The following is a 23,870-nucleotide window of genomic DNA, read 5'->3' on the forward strand; positions in this document are numbered from 1 at the left end:
AATCAAGTCAGATTTCAAACCTTTCGGTGGCTTTTTCGTGTTTGTTTGTTTTCTGTACACAGGAAGTTACACCAGAGTCCACAGGAAGAGGGAAATGTAAGACGTCAACAATTGAATTAAGTCATGAACACCATCCACTTACTTTGAAAATGTCTGCATGATAGGGTCTGTGTAGTTTTTTTCCTGTTTTATTTTGAAATGTCTGTGTCTATCCCCGCTTCCTGTCAAGTTCCCCGCCCTTGTCGTTATTATGTCTCCGCCCTAATTGATTACACCTGTCTCGTCGTCCTCCTCATGTATTTATAGCTGTGCTCCTCCGGCCTTCTGTGTCAGGTTGTCAGTGTTCCAGCATGTTTTCTTCCCGTGTTAGAGTGTCTGCATAAATTCCTGGTTTCTGACTTTTTTGTAGAGCGGTTTTGTACCTCTGCCTGGAGTGTTTGATTTTCTCGTTGTGACCTTTGGTCTGAATAAACGGTTTTGAGAACTCTTTCCCCCCCCCAAGCGTCCGACTCTGCATTTCTGAGTCCATTCTGTCAGAACGTGGTATTTTCATAATCGCCGACTTAGTTTTGTAGAGGAGCACAGAAACCAGAACACATTCACACTTGAGATGAGAAGCTGTAATCAGAGCGTTTTTTTTTATATAATTAAACTCACTTTTACCAATTAGTCAGTTATCAAAATAATGGTTGATTAGTTATCTGATTAATTATCAGCTAATAGTGTTCATCTCATTTACATTTATTTATAATAATGTTTATGGTTAAACTCTAAAATAACAAATAAAAGAATTGCCATTTAATAAATACAAATATTCAGATAATAAAAATATATGTATTTTGAGTTATTACTACATGATATTGTTGCTGGTCCCCAAAACATTGTCAGACTGTTATAAATGCTTCGTAAATGCATAAAACATGTTTTAAAAAGCACCTCAAAGAGGTTCATGTGCCAAGTTTATTTTCAAAATTCAAATGCTTATAAGTGATTACACAGGACTGAGCATCATTTGAATTTCAAACCTGGTCCTCTCTACAGACTGTTTTCTCTCTCTTAATTTACGAAAATATTTACATGTGAACCTGCAGCTGGTCAGAGAAGAACAAATTAACCTGTGAATGAATCATCATTCATCACGAGCCCCGAGTGCTCTGCTCCGACGGAATTAACATAATTCCCAGCATAATTTTAATATAATTTAAATCCAAATAGAAAAGGGGGCGAATAATAAACAAGTAATGAGAAGTAAAATTGGTCATCTGTTCACATCTTTGGCTATCAGCTTCATCAACAGGCATGGCTGCTCCCATTCATTTCCAAACAATCACCTTTAGAGGTCAGTCCCCCGTCTCCGCAGTTAATTTCCAGTTCACACTGGATGCTTCAGTTCATACTGTATTACTCATCACTCCTGAGACACGGGGGGGGGGGGCAAATAGCAGCCTTAATAATTTATTCATGTGAGCCGCCGTGTTTCCTTTGCTGGCGTAAATGTAAATTCAGAATTGATTGTGGTGCTCGTTGGGTTTGTTTGGGGGTTTTTTTGCCAAAGGAATCCTAGTGCTGATAGAGCTGTGATTCAGTCGTTTACTTTCATACTGTAAGTGATTGAGATTGTGGAGCTGCTTTTTAAGCGACATGCATTCAACAGGAAAAGCGGAAGCAAATAACAATAGTGAAAATGGAACTCTAACCCTTAGTCCTCATTTGTATCTTTATGTGTTGTTGAGTTAGAGTTAAACGTGAGTAGTGATAATTGTGCGGAAGTCAGATAATAGACCATTTTCATTTCACTAACTTTGTGCTGAAAATAAGGATATAAGACACAGGTGGTTTAGTCCACTAGCAATTACACAACATAACTCCTACTAAATAAAAAAGTGAGACAGAAAGAAAAGACTTATTTCAGAGATGTAGCAAAATGGTAAGGGGCCCCAAACCTGAACAAAGGCCTCATATTTTTGTGCTACGGCCCAGGTAACTGGACATTCTTGTCAAGAATGACACTTGAGGCCTACTCTTCTAAATCACTAGAGGCATTTCTGAATCAAGTCTCCAATAACACAGCTCTGATGTCTATTCATTTTATTATCAGTTGTATCAGAAAAACAAACAAAAATAAATAAATATTTTTGGTTGAGGACATAGATTTAAAAAACAATCTTTGAACAGAGACACATCTTAAAGCTTGAAAACATAGCCCTATCTCCCCTGTCAGAGCCGAACAACACCTGCAGCAGCGTGCCAAGCTGCAGTATCACTCCTCCTCCCATTAATCACTCTGTATGTGACTCTTATGTATTCGTTTTTTCCCTTCATAAAGTCTCGCAGAGAACGATTACACTTTTCTACATGGCTGGCAGTGCAAATTATCAGCATAAGCTGCTCTGCTAAATTACTTTTCAGCAGCAACGCAAATACAAAACTCAGAGTGTAGAACAAACACTGTGGGGCAAACAAAAACTTCAGGGAGAGAGAGAGAGGGAGAGAAAAACAGCATTGGGCTCTTGAGGAATATCAAACTGATGGTTCTTGTATAGATCTACATATTATTAATTCACTGATGCTAGTGCATTTTAGTTTACTGAGATTAAAAAAGGAGGAATCAGCAGCATCAGCAGCAGCATTGGATTCAGCTGTGAGTCTCACTTATGCCTCAACACTGCCACCTTTTGATCAAAACTATGAAGTGAGCCTCTTCCTCATGTTCAGTCTCATCAACAACACAGTGGACGCTGGAAAAAAAACTAAAAATGTACCCATCTTTGTAAAAACAGCAGAAAAGGAAAGGACAGCTACTTTCTCTTCACTGGCTTCTTGTACATTCTAGCCAGGAAGTATCTCTCCGCTGAATCCTTTCTACTGGCGTGTGGCTTTAAAGTCCGAACGCTGCCAAATACACTTGAGAGATTGTCCTGGAGTTTCTGGACGAAGAACCCGTCCCAGTATTTGCACAGTAGAGAGCCTCCCGGCTGTAAGATCTTCTCAGCCAAGTCTATCAGAGACAAACACATCGTGGTGAGTCTCTCGTGGTCCATCTCTCGGAAACCACTGGCGTTTGGCGCCATGTCGCTCAGGATGATGTGAGCCTGGCCCTTAGGAAGCAGCTCCAGCAGCTTGGCGTGTGTTGGGGGCGCCGTGACGTCGTGGCTGGACAGGAAGTGGGCACCATCCAGAGCAGGGATGTTCAGCAGATCAATGCCAACAACGGTTCCACGTGGTAGCTCTGGATCTTTGAAGAAAAGATAAATAGATTAAAAATATGATTTTTGTATATATATTTTAACATGTTAATTTCTCTGATATCAGAAGAACACTGAAAAGTGTCTGTTAAAGATTGATTAATTCACATTTTATACCTTAATGTGCAACATGTGAAACAGGACGCAGTCACCAACTTATATCTCTTTTTAGTGGCCTTGATTTTAATGAGAGCTTAAACAATAATCGCCAACTATTTTTGAGTTGACGATTATTAAAGAATTACAACAAGTTTTAAGATTTTTCAGCCTCTTAAATGTGAATATTTTCTGGTAACTTTGCTCTGTATAACAAAAACATCATTGAGACAAAACGAAACATTTGAGAACGTCATCATTTCCAGGTTTGAGAAACACTGATCAACAGTTTTCAACATTTTATGGACTAAACAGTTTCTTGATTAATCAAGAAAATAATCTACATATTCATTGATTATGAAAATATTTATTATCCGCAGCCCTAATTGGGTTAATATCAATATAAAATTGACTACTTTGTTCTGTCCATAATCCATTTGTGTCTGCCCATGCAGTGTGCTACTAACAGGATAACAATCAACCAGAATAATCGACCAAAGGAATAATATATCTGCCTTATATAACCATGTCTATTTCAAATGCATGATGGTAGTGTGGGTATGACCATTCTATGCACTATATATACACACTATATGGACAAAAGTATTTGTCCACATCAAAAGTTTACTCTCCTCTACTCTGACAGCCATGACTGATGTTCTCCTCGCCGCCTTCCCTCTCACCTGTCCCGGTTGAGTTGACCCTGTGCACAGCCACCTGGCTCCAGGCTCCGGGCGCAGCCCCGCAGTCCACCACGCTGTGTCCGGGCTGTAACAGCCTGAACTTGTCGTCAATCTCCAGCAGCTTGAAGGCGCTTCGGCACCGGAAGTTAAGCGCGTGTCAAGCTTTGACGTACGGGTCCTTGCGCTGCCGCGTGAGCCAGCGCTGCTCCGCCGCGGTTTTACCACCGACATTCTTCATTAAACACAGACACGAGTGGAAACGTCTCCTCTGCAGCGACACGCACCACATTGTTTACACGGCACAGTGGGGTCATGTGCAAGGACTTCATGATCCATTGCGCGTGCGCTGAAATACGTCTTACCATTGGTCTGGTCGAGTACTTTGGATAAGTCACTGTAACGCAACACACTGACTATATAGTTCCTACCTGGTGCTATTTAGAGAATTATGGCACGTAAATGAATAATTATTGCAATAAAAAAGAATAATAAATTAATTTAAAAAAATATGGCCTGAATATGTGTCAACCTCTGCTTCATATTTTGTTTTATCCACTTCTATCCTCCACATTTAATACTTCCGGTCTGTAATTGCTTTCAATGCCATTAAACGCCATAGAAATATTATTGTTGTTGTTGTTGTTGTTCATATTCACTGTCTAAGTTGAATAAATATCAGTGGTGGTGTGACTGCATTTACGGGTCGGTAGTTTACCAGTCGAACTAGTCGAACACATTTCAGGGTGACATTAAAATCTGATCTGTAAAAGTAATGATGGGACTCGTTCCGACGGTCTGGCGCTGATGAGTCAAATCCGTGTTCTTACATATCAGCGCGCTAGCGTTACTCAGCTCCACGCGAGAGTTTACTTACTGGGTAGAAGTCGGTAAGTTAGCGATGTTAACGCGGGGTTAGCTCAGTTAAATGATTAGGGCAGTGGCTTATGTTTAGTTTGGGGAGTATTTTTACGTTGTGTTTGGTGTTTCCTTCTGCTAACGTCCTTTCTCACGCAGGTGAGATGTTGAGTCCCAAGCTGCTGACGCTGGTGCTGGTGGTCCAGCCGGGCAAAGTGCTGCTGGGCATGAAGAAGAGGGGGTTCGGGGCTAGCAGGTGGAACGGTTTTGGTGGCAAAGTCGAAGCTGGAGAAACAATTGAATGTGCTGCTAGGAGGTAAATCCAGATTTAAAGTGGAAAAATAAAGTTTTTATTCACCTGTTTGTGTTCTACTAAAAAGTCCATGGTTCCCAAACTGTGGTACACTTACCATCAGTGGCACACAAGCTTCCTCTGGTGGTACTTGGAGGAAAATCAGAAATAGTATAGCTGACTTTGCTTGGCCTGTTTACAACAATGTATTTCAACGTTGGTGATAATGGTGTTACTTAGAGAACGCAGTATTTTCTCAGGTGGTAGTTGATTAAAAAAGTTTGAGAACCACTGTTACAAGTATTTAAACACGACTAGAAAGCTGTGGAGCTGTCCTATGGCATTGAATCAAAGTCAATATTTATTGCACTTTTGCATTTGAAAAAGTCAGTTGACAAAAAACCAAACCCTGTGAATTGATGAGTAATTAAAATAACTTACAGTAAGGAAAACATTTGAAAGGTAGGTACACCATATCACCCTTTAAAAGCCTTATTGAGATTCAAAAATCTAATTTCCAAGAGCCAAGAAGGCAGCACAACAGTCACAGATTACAACTCAAACAGATTTATACAACTATTATACACAACATCGATACCATTGTCTGTTTTATCAGCTCATCCAGTGTAAAACCCGGGCTTGATTTCTGAACCATCATTTCAGGTGATTTAAATCCAAATGTTATTGTTCACTGGTTCTCTGTGGCTTCTCGTCGTCTCCACATCAACAAGTACACTCATCTGTAACAACATTAATACCCGTTACCTGTTTTTTGAAGCAAAACACTTCGACTAAGGAGCGAACTGAATACAGTGCATGTGTTTTAATTGAAGCACTGTTTTGGGACTTTGTGTTGTGTGTTAGATAAAATGAATGAATGTTGAGTCTGAGCAATGTGTGGTCAATCATGCGCAGGAAATTTGTTTTGAAGCCGAAGGAAGGAAGTGCTGAAGGCAAAGAGGCTCATTCCTGAGCTTGTTTCTCTCAAATGTGGAAAAGAAAAAAAACAGAGCTGCTTTGTGAGGAACAATAAAGAAGGCTACATAAATCAGAAATACCTCAAGATAATTTGAGTTACCCTTTGCAGTAAATGAACCTTGGATAATCTGGAGTGTTCAGGATAATCCTGATCTGTGTTTCATTGCAAATTCCTTCTGTCGTGACTGCTGCGTTGTTAATTTAGCAAAATAATTAAAAGAAAGTATAATGAATTAAAAGACTGTGACAGAATCCATTTGCTCCACTGGCGCTGCTCTACAGCTTCACATGGATTTAAATAGGTCTGTCAAAATCGTAAATGTGATTTTTAACTTGTGTGCAAAAATCAAGACATTCATCTCTTTATTTATTTTAAAAATGACTTTAAAGAGGGGAAACTAAAAGATCAACTGAGCTCGAGCTTGTGGTGCTGGGATATTTCTGTCTTTGTGAGGAAACCATAGAAATAAAACCGACGAGCAAAAGTTTGTAGCGTGACCTTAGTTTAATTTCTTTGATCTTTTCATTTTTAAGAGAATTGCTTGAAGAGAGCGGCCTCACGGTCGATGCTCTCGAGAAGATCGGAAACATCAAGTTCGAGTTTGTCGGAGAAACGCAGCTACTCGACGTCCACGTTTTCAGAGCGGACGCCTACAATGGAGAACCAACAGAGTCGGATGGTATGTTTTTTTTTTGTCTGCAGCACATTAAACATGTTTCCATGCACAGTTCTGTCAAGCTATGGTTGTAGCTTTACGACACTTTACAGTTAAGCAGGGAAATCCATTTATTGAATGAAGTAGCAGAGGGGAGAATTGTGATTCTCTTTTTATGACCATTTTTTATCATATTTCTACATGCTTGATGAACTGAAAGTTTACCTCAGCAAGTATTAGAAGTTGTATTTTCCAGTCTTTTGAAAAAACATTTTTAATTTGAAGGCCCTCGTCCTGTTTTATTTTGTTTTTTCATACATCACTCGCTCAGTGAACACTGAATCGATAAAGCTTGTTTTTTTTTATACTTTATTTTCTACTTGTCCTGATTTCTGTTATTAGCAGGGGCAGTTAAATGAAGCAGTTAACTTTGCATGTTATGCGCCTGTCCCTTTCGATTTAGATAAATATGCATTGGAAATGCATTTAGGAAATATGACTCGTGGGTTCTAAATTGTCATCTATTTTAATAATTGATGATTCTTTTTAGAGTTTTTTTTTTATTAATTAAACAAGCTCTCGCAGGATTTCAGCTTCTTCAATGTGAATATTTTCCAGTTTGACAAAGAAATCATTAAAACTGAAAAAGAAATTTGGTTTGTGGACAAAACATTTGACAACGTCATTATTTCGAGGTTTGGGAAACACCAATCAACATTTTTGACATTTTATGGACCAAAGAAATACTAGATTAATCAAGAAAATAATCGCTCTTCATTCAATTTTGATTTGAGGAGAAAAAAGAAAATGACCCAGCCCTAGTAAGAAGTGTTTCAGGTGGTTGACCCATTACATCACAGACAATAACAGCTTACACTGGCAGCGAGTTGGTCGCCATTTTGTGTCTTTGTGCATCGTCAACCCTTCTTTCCGGGTCAAAGCCTGGGGGCAGCAATTTTGGAGCTTAAACTTTTAAAAGTCCACTTTAAGTCAAACTTAACTGAATAATATTTGTTTTACTTTTATGTTATGTAAACACGCTCACTGAATTATGGGCAGCAACCGTGCAGTAATCAGTGTTTGGAGTTGAACTGGGTGGACGTTTGTGGACCGAACCACAGCTCAGAAAAATCCGCAGTGAAGAGTCTGGAGGGAAAGACAAGTCAGGAAGGCAGACGGTGAACAGATAAGAGGAGGAAATGAAGTCAAAGGTTTGTAGGTCGTGATTAAGCTCTGAATCATTTGTTATCCCGTCCCCTGGACAAAGAGATAAAATTGCAAGTGCAAGAAAAGCCCAGGAAAATAAGTTGTTTTATTTGAAGTTGTTGATGCCAAAGTTGAACTGAGTGAAGAAAACAGTTTTGAGTTTACAGCTGCTGTCAGTGTGTCACATTGGTTAAACTGTGTTCTAAATAGCTCTTTATTCCTTTCCTGAGACAAAAGACGACATTGCTGGGAGTACGTTTAATTTAAGTGAGACTTTAAAGTCTGATTTTTGGTGATTTTAAATGATTTTCCTCTCCCTTCACTGTAGCTCAGCAGGGAAACAAAGAGGATTTATTTACTCATTTGTACTTTAACGACTATAACTTTAAAAGACATGGATTGTCTGCTACAGGAGTCCATTGCACAGAATGACAGTAGTATATTGTCTTTCCTCCCGTCTCTCGCATTATTGTTGAGCTTTAAAAAAGAAAACAGGATTTCATCAATTAACATGTGAACATGTGACTGTTGTAGGACAACACACTTCCTTGAGCGGAACTTTCCATTCAAAAGCACACTTTTTCCTTGTAGAGAAGTGTGTCCGTTATAAAATGTTTAAGTTATAATGTTATAAATCTTTAGTTAAGAAGTTTTAAAGAGAAAGCTCAGACTGGTGACCTTTCAAAGATTAATTTTGCCTCTCCTCATTTCCCAGAAATGAGGCCTCAGTGGTTTGAATGTGACAAAATCCCCTTCAGCCAAATGTGGCCCGATGACATCCTGTGGTTCCCCTTGATGCTCCAGAGGAAGAAATTTGTGGGTTATTTCAAGTTCCAGGGTCACGACACGATTCTCAGCCACACGCTGAAAGAGGTGGAGGAGCTCTGAGATTACCTGGGTGGTGCCGACGACGTGGGACCAAGCCAACCTTTCTGACATTTAATCCTGAATGTTCTTGTTCCAGCTGTGGGAGGAAATAGATCTTGCACGTTTAAGAACCATGTAACTGTACATTGTCCATACAGTCTGTGTCTTTAAGTAGCCACGGTACAACAAATCAAATGTCTTTTTTCAATTCTGCCATTTTATTTTTTAATTATATATAGGATTTAACATCATTGAGCAAGGATCTTTATTCTTCTGTGATAAAATATTTACAATATCTACAGTTTTAAATTTGACCGGGTTTCATGTTCTGTGTAAGTTACACATAAATTGAATTTTGTCCCTTCTTGTTTACATTTAATGTTCAAATAAATGTGTGTGCATTATTGTTTTAATGCCAAATAGATTAAAAAAAACAATCAAATAATTTCAGGTTGTGTCATAATGTGCACAATATCACACATTTAACGTGATATCGGCATCGGTGAAGACTCGTGTATGGATTGATGTACGGTGTTTAAAACTGTGTGGGGTGATTCCGTCCACTTGTGTGTGTTTAAGTGAATTCACACCATTCATCTTTGGTAGTGAATGTGTTATTTTATAGTGTTATTACTGACACACTGATTCAATAACAGTCAAATATCTGCCCTTTGCCAGGTTCTACAGTCTGATCTAAAAAAAAAACATCTTATCATACAAAATAAAAGGGGGTCCTGCAAACAAAGCAAAGAGCGTTATGATGTTAACAAGTAAACAGTAGGAAAAAGCATGTGTGTCCTTATAATATAAAGAATGCTGCTTTCTCATCCTTATAATCCAACGTCGGTATCAAAAACACGTCGGCCTGAAGTTATTCAGTAACTGAAACCAGAAACTTTGTGACGAGATTAAAAATAATCCCATCTTCATTAAAGTAAAACCTTTCTGTCCCTCTCTGTTAAACTATCTCAGTGTGTAAAATGTTAGAACCCGAGGATTTTTTAGTTGTCGATTTGGATAAAAAAAAGTGACACATCTTGATAAAAAAAAAGACTCCTGAGCGACAAAGTTCCAGTTCATGTTTCGATATTGTTACGATGATGAAACCGCAGCGTTAGAATCTCACTGAATGGAATGTATATTGTGTCATGAAATACTACACAGCTGTGCGTTTATAATTGTTTGCTTAAGCTCACAGAGCAGAAGGTTATTCTCCAGTTTGGAATCAGCAGCAGCAGCAGCAGAGTTTTCCAGCTCTTAGGTGGGTTTTTTAGGAGGTTTTCAGTCCGTTCTTTCCACCAAAGAGACATCCAAGCTTTGGCTGGAGTTCATTCCAAACCTCGCCCATCTGGAATAAACGGGAAGAATATTATCCTTTTTATTATAAAGTTTAGTATTAATCACAAAACAAAACCCTCAACAGCCGCTCGGTTTAAAAAATCCTGAATCCATATTTGCATCACCACAAAAATCGGATTATTTCTTCCTTGGGTCGTAACCTACATTCCCAGGAAATGTAATTAAAAAAATCTGTTCTTTATGCATTTTAAGAAGAGACGGAGAAACGAACGCAGCCAAAAAAAACATCATCATCCATGACGGAGATGATAATCAAATCCTGAACAACCTCCTCACACAAAAATAATACACTTAAAATTCAATACTTCAGATGCTTTGGCTTTGTTAAGAGTCGTAATCGTAGGTGATTTATAACAAACATACTCTGTGGCAACCATCATTCACCTATACATCGCCATACGGCTGTTTTTTTGTAAATTGCATCTGTCCGACCCTGGTCTTCACCTTACAAACCCCGACTGTGACTCCTACGACACTACATCTGAATATTCCCAGGTTTACGTTACTATTGAAATGAGGAAAATATCAGATCGAGTTCCTTTGTCAGTTTTTTGGGGGGTTTTTTAAAGGCCATTTTAAACCCTCGCGCTGCACAAATACAGACGAGCGTCTGAGGGTTTTGCGATTATCTGCAGACGTGCACACTCACCTCTCTGTGTCCTTGCACCTGAGAGTTAACAAAAGCCCCCAGAATGTGGGATGTGATTGGAAGGTAGGTGAAGATAAGCTGTGTCTCTTGGTGAAGGCAGAACAGGGAGAAGTAGTTACGCAGCTCCATGGTCTGAATGGCGTTCTCTTGCTATTTTTTTGTGCAAAAGGAGGGAAAAAAAATACAAATAGTAAGAGCTTTTAAAAAAAGATAATTAATACATTTTAAAGGGGACATTCATGGTCTCAGATGACAAATCCTACTGAATGGCAAACCCATTGCCCTTTAAAATTCTGTTTTTATGGTAAAATGTCAGTAATTGCTTCAAACGTTCACATTATACAATTGTTTTGGTGAAATTTTGAAGGCTCAGCATAGAAATGCATCTAAGTGCTAGGGATAGCCGATATGATACTCAGTATCGGTCGGATACTGGTCAAAATCACTATATTAGATATCGGAGAGAAACATTTTAAATCCGATACCAACCAAAAATCCTATATATCTCAGTCTTCACTATGCACAGACTGTAAAACATTAACTTAATTGTTTCTTTTTCTTACAATAAAGGCATTTTAATAGTTTATTAGACATTATATACAATACATGACACCCTATAAGCTTTCAACTGTATAATTTATCTAAAATCTGGTAACATCGGGAACTCCAAACTGTCTAAACCCAGGTAGCGGTTGATTCTGGGCTCAGATATATCCCAAGATTTTAAAAATGACTGCAAAGTTTTTTATGTTATGTATTATTAGATGCAATGGCTTTGATTTAATATATATTAAAAGAGTCTATGTTATAGCTTAAACCCATAAATTTCCAAGAAAACAAGTCAAAGCCAGGGTTAATCTGAACTTCCATTTTATCATTATTTCAATGAAACTACTCTAAGTAAAGGTTTAACCTTGTCAGATATTCATTGATTGGTTGGAAACATGCATGTTAGCGCTGATATTTTATATTTTAAAAATGAGAAAACCTTATTTATTGTTAATATCACACCTCAAAACTAGAAAAACAGCAAATGTGTGCTTATTTCGGTCTCTCTTTTCTTTTTCACCTCAGTGTCATTTGTATGCATGCACTGTAATATGCGTGATGTGTTAAAAGGCAATTGGAGAGATACAAGTTATGCGATGACACAGTGTTGAACAAAGTGTGTGTATCAGTAAGAGAACACACTAGAAAAATTAATGCAATCAGTGCAGCCGCAGCATGAGGGCCTTAGAGTGTCTGTGTGTGTGTGTGGGGGGGGGGGGGGGGGGGGACCTGAAAGAGACTGATCACCTGAACAATCCGTGACTCCAGCTGCTCCACTGTCGCCTGCTCTTTTGGCTGAACCGTGGCGCTCATCATCTGCCTCTTCATTACGCCGTACTTGTGCAGAGCTCTCTGGTGCTCGTGGAGCACGCCCTTCTCGTGGCGCTCACACAGATCCTAGAGAAAAAGTGGTCACAGTGACATAACTGCGATTATTTTCACTGAGGAGATCTGACAAATTCCTCTTCATCTGCCCACCAGTTTATTCCACCCACCACTAAATATGAAACATCCAAGTCTGCTAGACTTATTGAAACTGTTACATAATGTGCTGAATTTTAGACACTAAGTGGATGTGGATTATATAAGAAAATACACACTTCCTCTTTTTGCTGTTTCTACAGAAACATTCACTGGTCTGGAAACTCCGAAAATACTCACACAGTGCTGCGAGAGCATATTGGAATTCCTGGAATTCGTTTCTTCTACCAAAAAGATCACATTTTTGACGAACTAAACTGCGAAGCGGCTCAAAAAGTCAAACCGTCTAGGACAGAGGCGAAACTAAGTTGCACCAAATTTCACGAAACTTGGTGGAAACATGTAACAGCCCAAGACAAACTAAAAAGGATATTGGGACCATGGCCTTAACTCAACAGGAAGTCAACCATTTTGTAATTTGGCGTCCATTCTCTCGAATTGCACGTTTCATAAATTAACTTTGAGCACGATAATCTTATCAACATAAAAAAAAAAACATGTCAACTTGTACTGAACACATCAAAGATGAAAAGTTACCAAAAGAAAATTGGCATGCAAATTTTATAAAATTGGATGTTATAGGTATAGGTAATAGGTACAAGTGTTACAAAATGGCTCAGTAACACCCCCCCAAAAATCAATCCTGCTAGGACATTTGGCGTCCATCTTGGCGAATTGCACGTTTCGTAAATTAACCTGTGTTAAATTAAGCCTGAGGAGGTTAATCTCACCAACATGAAAAAATATATTATACAGGACACATCGAAGATGAAAAGTTACTAAAAGGTCTCACAGATTCAAAAGAACGTGGTTACAGCATCAACCATCCGAATTTTGACCATTCGCCACAAAACAGGAAGTGGCCAGTAACTTTTCTGTACATTGACTGATCTGCTCAAAACTTCACATGTGAAATAAGAGTCCCGGCCATGAAAACTGAGTCAAGGGCATAGCGCCACCTGCTGGCAGGGTGGTGGCTGCGAGTAAAACTGCATCTTTAGTTCGTGGACAAAACAAGACATTGTCATTTGAAGTTTGGGAAAAACCATCATTATCATTTGAACCACTTTTTGACATTATAGGCCAAATGACTATAATTATTGTTGTTATTTGCAGCCCAAGAAACAAACTGAGATCAAATGAGCGAGGCAGAAACCCGAAGGGGAAATGTACTCACTCTGTACGACTGCAACAGATCCAGGAAAAGATTCAGTTTTTCCACAACATCATCCTCTTCCCGGCTGCCCTGAGGAAATGGGCAAAACAACATTTATTACCCAGTAGTGCCATGTTTGGACAAGCACAGCACGGTGGAGCAGGTGATGATGATGATGATGCGAGAGAGGGATGTTTACCTGCTGAGCGGCTTTTTCTGACAACACGGCAAACTCCACCGACAGACTCTTCAGCGACTGACGCAGCTTCCCCCAGGAGTTCAGTGAAGAGGCCAAGGAGGGAAGAGTGGAAGTGTCTGAGCCCAGAGTGCTGCAGAAAACAGCACCAGCACACGGACATACTGTCATACTGTACTGTCTTAAATCTGGAACTAAGGATTCATGGATTCATTTTGTGAGTGCAGTGGTTCAATATGGAGGACTTCAATCAATTTGAATCCATTAATTTGTGTTTCATTAATGTTTTACAGTGAGATATCCATGGATTTAGATTATTTTATTTAAACCTCACGTGTAATCAAAGTTAAAACTTAACGTAGTACATATTTTTGTTTCCCCACACTCGTATAGGGTCCCGACTCCTTCAAGATGGAAAACATGAAAAGAGCTGTAGCAACTAATATCATTTTGAATTGGTAAATGAATCCTTTCCAATATTTTAATTAAAACCTCATATTATTCATGTTATTTCAAACATACTGTACACACATAACTAAACTAAAAGGATTGGGGAAATTCTGCAAACTTGTTTAGGGACCAAAAAAGACCCAGTCTTTGAGAATCACTGGTGTAGATAGAATATAAAAAAAACCCCAGCAGCAATTGCAAAGAATAAATTAAATCAGCATGAAACCAACGGAGTGAAAAATAAGCCTCTGACGTGAAAGGGCTTGTTTTTTCTTCTAGAGTGTTTTTGTTTGTTTGTCTTACACAAGGTTGACTCTGCACTGAAGTCACTGAAGATAAAGTCGTGGAGATTTAATTCACATGTGAGTTATGCACTTTTCCTTTTAGAGAGAGTGTTTTAAATGCAACAACATCATATAATAACATTTGTGTCCTCGGGATAGAATTTGGACTTGTGCTACACATCATCGATGTCACGACATACCTGAGCTCTTTGCCAAACATGAGGAGATCCGTCGCGTTCTCCTTCGAGCGCTCTGCCATTTTCTCCGCTCTGTCCCGCAGCTTGTGGAAACTGTTGTGGATATTTCTGATCATCTCTCTGCTTGTTGAGAACTGAGCCTGAATGTCAGGGGGGAGAAAGTCCTACAGCAGGGGAAACATACAACACAGTCAATGCCAGGTTTGTTCTTTTGAGGGAAATGATGTTGATGATGAGACAAACCTTTGCCTGAGTTGCAACTCTGTTGGTCATGAACTCATCGCCGGTTTTCTTGTACGCGTCGCGCAGCTTAGTCTGAACATCCTGTTTGGGACAAAAAGAGTGGCTGTGAAAAGTGCCGGTCGCCATGACGGCGGCTGACGCCACAGCAGGAGAGACGAGTAGAGTACATACGGAGCCACTGAAGGTGAGGAAGGTTTTCACCAGCTCGTCCTCGGAGAAGACAGGATGCCGCGCCACCAGGTTAAGGAATCTGCCGAGTGCGCGTCTCCGGCCCTCGATGAACTCCCGCTCGGAGACGGATGTCAGCACTGTGGACACACACACAAACACCGGAGGACACAAACATTGTTATGGTAGTGAAAGGCATGCAGCGTAAGGACACATCAATACTTGTCGTTACGGTAGCCCCTCAGGACTTCCACGGAGCGACCGTCCAATCACAGACAAGATTCACAAGGGACAGAAGCACTCTCTCATTGAAAATTCTCTACAGCTATAAAATCTTAAATAATTCCAGACGGCCTCATTATCATGACGGTCATAAGAGGGTTAATCGAGGAAAATAATCAACAGATTAATCGATTATGAAAATAGTCGCTCTCTTTCCTTGCCCATCGGGAACTACGGTAGCCTACATATTCCAGATTTGTCTTTATTTGCGTAGTGAGTTTCCATTTCAAAACATGAAGCCATAACTTTGTCTATAGAAACATAATTTTCTTACAGGAAAAATGTATTAATTTTAATCGCCAGATGTCTGTATGTTATTTACATACAAAAATACTGGAGTATTATATTCAATTTCCAGTGATAAAATCCCCCTAAATGTTGCACACTGCACCTTTAAGATGTCCATTATGAGTTAATGTTATAGGAGCACATTCGTGAAATCACTCCTCCTTGAAAAGTGAAAAAAATCCATCTGTGTTACTGGAACCATGGTGATCATTGTATACAAAAAGGAAAGCTGAACATATCAATCAGTAAAATTTGAGGCAAAAGAGAACAAATAGTCAGACGGGATATTTAGATTCATGAAGTGAAACAGGCTCATTTAATGCACTGCTGCTTTCCTCATTTTTTGTTTTGTTTTGTTTTTTTCCTTCAGGCAATAACTCTGAAGAATGACAATGTCTGGTTGAAACATAGAACCAGCAGCAGCAGCCGTTTGTATTCAAACTGGCAATGACAAACATTTATTCCTTATCAACACAAACACACTCAGCTAACAGAACCCCCCAGATATGATGTATAACTGACACTTATATGAATCAAACAAATGACTAAAGTCAATGACGGAGTAAACAAACATTTCAGTGACAATGCGACGTACCTCCCTTTAACATCCTCTTTGGTGGCAGCGCTGGCACCACTCTGTAGGAAAATCTCTGCAGCAGAACCTCATGGAACACGTCGAAATCGCTGTATCGCCGGTAAACGGATATTTTGTAACGCTGCAAACAAAAGAATGAAAAGAAAATTATTAGAAAAAAAAGGGAAAGCAGGCAAAAACCTACTTCATAACCTCCATAACTTCTTTGTAAGGCTGTCTATTGACGCAATGCCTCTTTGACAGCACATGCCTCCACCAACACTGAAATCTACATCATCGGCCAAGATTTGGATCATACATATGCCTGAAAACAGCAGGAAAACAACCTTCACCCTCAGTATTGTCCAGCTCCTCAACGCTGTGACCGAGTATAAGCTCTGATGCTGCTCCACAAACTTACAAATTTAAAAACAGGCACTTTATGAATTATTCATGTGTTTTTTTACCAGTGAATGGTGTCTGTTGTACTTTTAAATTGCCCCTTGGCGACACATTAAGTGATTTGAATTGAATTGATATTTCTTTCTGGAGAAACCACACAAATGTCCAAAAAAAGCCCATCTTGCAATGTTTCCAGTATCTGCCCTTAATGGGTTCTTTGTCGTCTTCGGGTCCAGGTCACGGGCCCAGCAGCCTTAGCAAGGAAGCCCAGGCCACTCTCTCCCCAGCCACTTCTGCCAGCTTTTCCAGGGGAATCCCAAGGCGTTCCTAGACCAGCTGAGAGATATAATACCTCCAGCATGTCCTGGCTCGGCCCCAATGTCTCCTCACAGAAGGAGGTGTCCAGGAGACATCCTAACCAAATGTCCAGATAATTGGCTCCTCTGGACGTAAGAGGAGCAGCAGTTCTACTCCTCACCCTATCTCTAAGGCTGAGCCATGTGGAGGAAACTTATTCCGGCCGCCTGTATTCACGATCTTGTTCTTACGATCATTACCCAAAGCTCATGACCACCACCTCCCCACCACACCACTGCTTTATCCTCCACATGAGGGTCACAGGGGTCACTGGTGCAAAAGGCGGGGAAGTCCCTGTACAGGACACAGGGCCACATAGTGTCAAACAATCCAAAAGACAAACAACAATCCACTCACACAGTCAGGTTGGACTGTGGGAGGAAACCAGAGAACCCAGGTCTTCTGACTGCAGAGGCACTACACCAACCATGTAGCCCAGCTTTTCACCAAGTTCTGCCAGCAAAATCTGTCCATAATGGCATCCAAAACTAATTAACACTAGTGGGAACACAGTCATGGAAAAGTTTAAAATGTTCGAACATTATAGCATGCCATACCTGGCTGGTGACCTGGTACTCCACGTGTTTGAGGAACAGGCCCTTCTTCTCAGGTATGAGCTCCACCTGGACTGTGTCTAAGGCCAGCAGCTTGTCCAGCGTGTGGGACATCATCAGCGCGTCCTCCTGGGTCGGCTGCATCCTCAGTGCGCTCAGGTCCTTCGGCTCCCCGAGCTGAGGTTTCGGTAATTCTGTCCAACGGTGCAACCAGAGCCAACATTTACTTTCCATGATTAAATCAATACATAGAGGGTGAAACCTATTTCCCAACTGGGAGGAATGCTGCTGTGAAAGCCACTTCCCACTTCAACAGATTACTACGTGCCTGACTTATATTTGTCTCGAGCACAGCGCAGTATTGTGTTAATTATCCCCGCACATGTACGTTCCAAGAGGCTCGTGAGGTGAAAGTAATGTGCTGTGACAAATGCAGAAAACTTGTTGGAGCGCAGACGAGGAAATGGCATGCAGTACGCTGCCATCCTCGCCACACCTGAAATAACAGACGGAGAGCTTTGAATAATCACAGAAGGTTGGGAATGGATGTAAGTGAAGCCAGCATAATGGCTGACTCCATGAAAACCATGAAAACCTCCCCCATCATCTTCCCACTCTTGGTGAAGTGAATGAATGTGAGATTTAAACACAACAAAGGCTTCCCTGGCAAAATTAAAACAAAACAAATGAGGTTGGATTTAACCAAAATTGCAAGCTTCTATTCAATTGTGAAAGAGGCTAAAACTATGGGGTTGAAAACTACATTGAAATTCAATCTAAATTTGACTCTGTTTTATTTGTGACTCTTACCATATGACGAGTAATGTGTTTTTTTAGGTGTTGTGATTGATGACAGAGTCTCTTAAAGAGTAAAGGTTGGTTTTATGCACAAAACCCTCAGGACTCTGAGGGTAAACTGTGAGATTAAGTTGACAACAAAACATACGGGCAAAGACTTTTCCAAAGTCATCATTACAAACTGTTCTTGCTTCGTTGGATCAAATCTGTTTCTTTGTAAAAAAAAAAAATCGAGGGAAATACGAGAGTTCAGTTTAACCAAATGCTTTTTAAACATTCTCTTGGCACTGATGTACATTTCCATAATTTTTTCAACTTGAAAAAGCCAAGAACATTCATTATATAAGACATCTCAAGGTCAGTATTCTATCAAATACTGTGGAGTGGTTTTGTGGAATCAAAACTCGCCTTTAATAAATTCTTTGGTGACACTGAAACTATGTGGTCTAAAAACTTTGACTGTTCAATATTAATCACTATCTTATATTATATTGCTGCTTTTTATATTCCCTGGTTATTCTATTGTGTAGTTTATTCATGTGGGTGGTGTGGCCCATCTCGTAACATGAAGTTATTTGTGTGTGTTTTTTTGAGTAGTTTAGTATCATAAATACATTATTATTGTGAACTATACCAACCATACCAACAGAGATACTTTTATTTTGAAATTTTAATAAATATCAATCATCATAGTCATTTCATTGGCATATCATTATATCATTTGAATAGTTGCTTTTTTCTTTCTTGACTGGTCCCCTACTGGCCAGATTAGATGATCTGTGGCCCCCAATTAATATGTAATTTGAGTTTGAGACCCCTGTCCTAGAGCAGGGGTCACGAGTAAATGTGGCTGACGGCAATTGAATATTGTATTGTAAAACATTGTATCTTCATCAGGCAAAGTGCCTTAAAACGTCTTCAGTCAGAAACAAAATCCCGCGTTTGCTGCCTTAAGCTAACAATAATGTGGACGCTGTCTTTAATCAGCAGCTTGTTACGAAGACAAACGTGTGAGAGATACGCACTCTTACTGTTCATATATGCTGTGCATCATTTTAATTTTATAAATGACATATGCAGGTAGTTATTTTACGGACATTTACTCAACCAAACCTGGGTGTTAATACGACAACAGTAGTGTTTTTAATTTTCAAACTAAACAGAATCTATTTGAATCAGTTCCTATTTTTTTTTAGAATAAAAGCTCTGAACTCGATTTTTTTGTGAAGATAAGCAAATAATTTAAGATTAGATTTTTTAAATCATCTGCCGCATCAGATATTGATGCTGGCGGGCCAGTTTTGGCCCACAAGCCACCAATTGCCGACCTCTCTCCTAGAGGTTTCAACCACACGCTCACTTATAGTTTGTTTACTCAACTTTACACTAACCTTGTATGCAGTTCTCCAGGAGTTTAGTACTGGGCTGCTTTCCTTGCTGCGCGAGAGCGATCAAAGCGAGCGCTTTATAGAAGGACAACTTGCTGAGGAATCCGTCTGTGGAGTCAACATGCTCGGCAATCTGAGAAAGACAAAGACAATGTGACCTGAAGGTCAACACAAGGCTGCGATCTGAATTGAACTGTGGTTTGCATTCCTTGACACAAAAAAGTGCTCACTAGACACAAACGCAAGGATTCGCTGCAAGGACAGGAAACGGGAAATTCCAGGGAATAACTGTCTCTGAGGTAATCGACAGGCACTTTATCCTCATAACATTAACCTACAGTATATCTCAGCATTCAAGCAAAAACACCTTTGTCACACCTTCCACCTTCCTACACCTGTGTGCACCTTAGAAACCTGTCTTGTCAGAAGAAACCGCAGCGATGCCAGTGTTTTGTTTATCTAGTTATTGAGAGTGCAGCTATCTCATTCACCCGTGATCAGTAATTGTATCAGACTCATTCATGAATAAAAATGGAATCACTGTGTGGCTCTAAAACAGGACAGTGTCAGGATTCCCTTGCATGATCTAAATTCAGTGTGGATGATTTTATTGAACGTGAACACCTCACCTGGGCTAAAACAGCTTTGGAGAGATCGGTCCTCTGGAGCAGCCGCTGGAAGACTTCCACCTGCACTCTCTCGTCCGTCCTACAGTGGACGGCCTCGTGGATTTCTCTGTAATAAGACGGAACGGCTCCTGGAAGAGGAACAGCATCCACATCATGTGGTATCACAGCCACAATGAAAAACACATGTGTTACCAAAATCATCATAAGTTAGAGAGGGAGGGAGGGAGGGCACAAACATTTCCCCAAAAGTATTTTCTCTGTGAGATGGCAAATCCTTTCTAAAGTGGAGATCACTTATTGTTTATTCATTTATTTCTTTATTTATTTATTTATTCAACCTTTATTTGTACAGGTTATCCCATTGAGACACAGGGTCTCATTTTCAAGACAGAACCTGTTGGACCTGTTTTGACATTTATTGTTGCTGTTTGGTTTATTCTTCACAACTGGGAGAATCCAAAAAACACACACCAGAGTTTGCTCTGTGGCTCAAACTCGTGACAGAAACCGAAGCTTTTAAAATTTGATTGCCAATATATATATATATATATATATATTAATGCCCAAGCCTGATTAATAGAGTGAATATATATATATATATATATATATATTAATGCCCATGCCTAATGGCTACATTAATGCTTGAGCACGTATATAATTTGTACATGTTTAGCTGCCTTTTTTGTATTTTGTACATATGTTGTTGTTTTTAATTTAATAAACTATTATTACATATTACTGTTTCATTGATTTGTTAACATGGATGAATTGCTTCACCAATTAATCACTTTTTCATCATTCTGCTTTCCTGTTATATGTGAAAATGAATAAAACTAAAATGATGACTTTAGGAAAGAGGGCATACGATAATTAATCACTTTTATTGGACGTGATCAAAATCACTGTATCAGCAAAAGAAAAAAGGACAAATCCTTTACGATCCATAAACCCTAACCATCATGTTAATGCTTGAAGAGAGACGTGTGACCAGAACGTGACCGAGGGCTGCACATGTTTACCACGCTGCAGTAATCATGTCCACTGTGTGTTTCATGTTTTAAGATAAAAAGAATATTTGTAACTCATGTTGTTTTTAAACAGCTGGAAATGTCCATGCAACTATATCAAGAGCTCATTTGAGCCTGTATCACACTGATAAAAGTCTGTAATATCAATATCAGTATCAGTATCAGACATGAAATAGTGCTATTGTGCAACTTCTAGGCCACCAGTATACATATTTTTTTTCTCTGCTATTTTGATATGTGATCATAGATACTGTTTGTGGCTGTGGTTGAGGCTGTAAACACCATCTTGTCACAAGGTCTATGGTCCAACTCTTGACAGTCACTAGTGAGATGCCAGAGGAATTGACACGGTGACGATTGTGGGAAACAACCTCCAAAAGAACAAGAACAAAGAAAACCATTCAAACTACAGTGTACTACCAATTTATGGATAAAGTTGGACGTTGCAGCTGACCATCACTCACCTCACTTTTCCCTTCCACTACTGCTACTTTACTAGGTGCTCTGTGTACCTAATAAAGTGACCAGTGAGTGTAAGAGAAGTATAAAATCAACCATTTGCAGGTTTACACTGTGCTACGTACATGGTCCGACTGTTTTAGGACACATATTGGTTGAATTTGAATTCCTTTACCAACACGTAATAAATACAGCACTGTCATTAAAGGTACAATATGTCAATTTTGAAATTACTTTGATTAATCGAGTAATTGTTTGGTCTGTAAAATGTTCTCGTTATGTACACAAACTAAAATTATTATGCATTTTTAATGTTTTCTTATGGATATTTAGCAAAGAAACTAGAAAATATTCATGTCTAACAAGTTGATATGGGTTAATCAATCATCAAAATATTTGACATTTAATCTAGCAATCGATTAATGGAATAATCGCAGCAGCCCTGTCAAATATCGGCAAAACAAATCCACTATCGGGCATCCCTAATCTTTAGTTTCTGCCAAATTAAAATAATGTTACTTAACTTTTATTTTTAGGTTATAAAATTTGTTCAGGTATTAAACGTTATATTTTTTAAGAATGTGGGGGGACAAGTCCCTCTCATACAACCCTGCATTGTGCTCATGTATCCCTGGTGCCCACAGCTGACTTGATGGCAGTTGCCTAATCTTTTATTGTATCAATAATCTTGTTTCCTATCATATGATTTACTGCCATCCCAGCACAGATTACACGGATTTCGAACCAGTGCCACAAAATGTTCCAAAACAAAGATAAAATCATTCAGTAAATTGAATAATACAAAAAGATCAGAGTCTTACCGTAATTGTGTTGCAAATGTTATGAAGACAATAAATCTGAGGTCATTCACTAAAACTGTGTGGAAATGTGCTGCCTGAGAAGTGAAGTGACCAGCTGACAGTTTTCACGTGGCAGGAAAGAAAACATCAAGACCCATTAACCCAGTGCAACACGTATAGAGTAAAACCCACTGTTTTTCTTTAAATTCTTTAAACACACATTAAGAGAAGAGTAAAATAGCAGTTTACCACTCCTGGTCGCACTCACTTCATTCCGATCTTAATGTACCCAGAAGTTCCCATTCGTTAGTCCACAAATCGACTAGAGCGAAAGAAATATCCGCACTTCCACACAAATAACCCCCCAAAAAATACCCAAATCTCCCGACACTGCAGTGACACAAAACACCGTTAAAGTGGAAACCGCACATTTGCGTAAGAGGAAGCGAGTGACAAGTTTGCGCACTGTACCTTCATGGATCTCTGCTGCCATGGTCTCCCACTGTGTCATGTGAGCGCGAGAGCACCTCCATGTGATTTCCTGCAGAAAAGAGAGAGAAAAAACAAGTCACTTATTTCTTAAAGTTGTAGCGAGCGCTGGTGAAAGTCCAAGTGTGCGGCAATAAAGACTGACACTGACGTGCTCTTTAATGATGGTAACAGTGTAACAGCAGCTCTCACACACACACACACACACAGTGTGGATGGATGAAGAAGGAGGAGGAGGAGGAGGTGTGAAGCTGGTGTTTATGCAGCTTCAGGTGATCTGACAGGACAAATGAACAAATCATGGGAGAAATGTGATCTTTTGTCTTTGTTTCCTGGTTCCACTTGAACAACTTGATTTGTTTTTTTGTTTTTTTTAATTTCTGTTCCTCATTCTAACAATGCTGCTGCCTTCACGTGCTCCTCAGACGTTTTTAGTCTCTCCTTGAAATGGAATGCTGTGAGGAAAAGGTGTTCTTTTTCCCTCTTCTCTCCTGGGCAAAACCGAATCAGAAACCATTTTTAACCAAGTAGACTATAAAAATATTATCCAATAATAATCTTAAGGGAAAAACGTATTGTGCAGAGTGCAGTGTTGTAATGTAACAAATCATTACTTAAGTGTGTGTATATATAAATATTTATAAATAAATATATATATATATATACATATATATGTAGCCTGATTAAATCGATAATAAACATGTAGACAAGT

The 23,870-nt window shown here is 39.4% G+C and overlaps 3 protein-coding genes across 5 annotated transcripts; 1 reads left to right on the forward strand and 2 right to left on the reverse strand.

Moving 5' to 3' along the window:
* Positions 1-2,073: 2,073 nt before the first annotated feature.
* mrm2 (mitochondrial rRNA methyltransferase 2) lies at positions 2,074-4,392 on the reverse strand. The gene is given in 2 exon segments (XM_058654259.1): positions 2,074-3,235; positions 4,025-4,392. Coding segments are annotated over 2 exon segments (726 nt in total). The 5' UTR covers positions 4,314-4,392; the 3' UTR covers positions 2,074-2,798.
* Positions 4,393-4,794: 402 nt separating this feature from the next.
* Positions 4,795-9,050, forward strand: nudt1 (nudix (nucleoside diphosphate linked moiety X)-type motif 1). 2 transcript variants are annotated; one of them, XM_058654261.1, is made up of 4 exons: positions 4,795-4,911; positions 5,039-5,195; positions 6,684-6,829; positions 8,727-9,050. In XM_058654261.1, exons 2-4 carry the CDS (start codon positions 5,044-5,046, stop codon positions 8,897-8,899), a joined length of 471 nt encoding a protein of 156 aa, XP_058510244.1. In that variant the 5' UTR covers positions 4,795-4,911; positions 5,039-5,043; the 3' UTR covers positions 8,900-9,050. The 2 variants fall into 2 exon arrangements, with proteins under 2 accessions (XP_058510244.1, XP_058510243.1); XM_058654260.1 differs by lacking the exon at positions 4,795-4,911 and having other exon boundaries at positions 4,926-5,195.
* Positions 9,051-9,075: 25 nt separating this feature from the next.
* snx8a (sorting nexin 8a) lies at positions 9,076-23,393 on the reverse strand. 2 transcript variants are annotated; one of them, XM_058654257.1, is made up of 14 exons: positions 23,310-23,393; positions 23,141-23,210; positions 20,383-20,510; positions 19,757-19,886; positions 17,571-17,761; positions 16,276-16,396; positions 15,114-15,250; positions 14,943-15,023; positions 14,703-14,863; positions 13,772-13,901; positions 13,594-13,662; positions 12,183-12,332; positions 10,887-11,036; positions 9,076-10,226 (listed from the first exon to the last, which is right to left on the reverse strand). In XM_058654257.1, exons 2-14 carry the CDS (start codon positions 23,178-23,180, stop codon positions 10,149-10,151), a joined length of 1,566 nt encoding a protein of 521 aa, XP_058510240.1. In that variant the 5' UTR covers positions 23,181-23,210; positions 23,310-23,393; the 3' UTR covers positions 9,076-10,148. The 2 variants fall into 2 exon arrangements, with proteins under 2 accessions (XP_058510240.1, XP_058510239.1); XM_058654256.1 differs by lacking the exon at positions 23,310-23,393 and having other exon boundaries at positions 23,141-23,276.
* Positions 23,394-23,870: the final 477 nt, after the last annotated feature.

Source organism: Solea solea, chromosome 16, assembly GCF_958295425.1.
Source record: "Solea solea chromosome 16, fSolSol10.1, whole genome shotgun sequence".
Classification (NCBI taxonomy): domain Eukaryota; kingdom Metazoa; phylum Chordata; class Actinopteri; order Pleuronectiformes; family Soleidae; genus Solea; species Solea solea.

What these genes read in the sequence shown, in the direction of transcription:
- snx8a (XM_058654257.1), bottom strand. Translation starts at nt 23,180, where the DNA reads ATGACACAGTGGGAGACCATGGCAGCAGAGATCCATGAAG. An exon ending in TCCTCACCTTCAGTGGCTCC is followed by an intron (nt 15,024 to 15,113) that starts GTATGTACTCTA and finishes TGTCCCAAACAG; the next exon opens with GATGTTCAGACTAAGCTGCG. An exon ending in CAGAAAAAGCCGCTCAGCAG is followed by an intron (nt 13,663 to 13,771) that starts GTAAACATCCCT and finishes CCATTTCCTCAG; the next exon opens with GGCAGCCGGGAAGAGGATGA.
- nudt1 (XM_058654260.1), top strand. Translation starts at nt 4,969, where the DNA reads ATGTTTAGTTTGGGGAGTATTTTTACGTTGTGTTTGGTGTTTCCTTCT. An exon ending in ATTGAATGTGCTGCTAGGAG is followed by an intron (nt 5,196 to 6,683) that starts GTAAATCCAGAT and finishes TTCATTTTTAAG; the next exon opens with AGAATTGCTTGAAGAGAGCG. An exon ending in AGAACCAACAGAGTCGGATG is followed by an intron (nt 6,830 to 8,726) that starts GTATGTTTTTTT and finishes CTCATTTCCCAG; the next exon opens with AAATGAGGCCTCAGTGGTTT.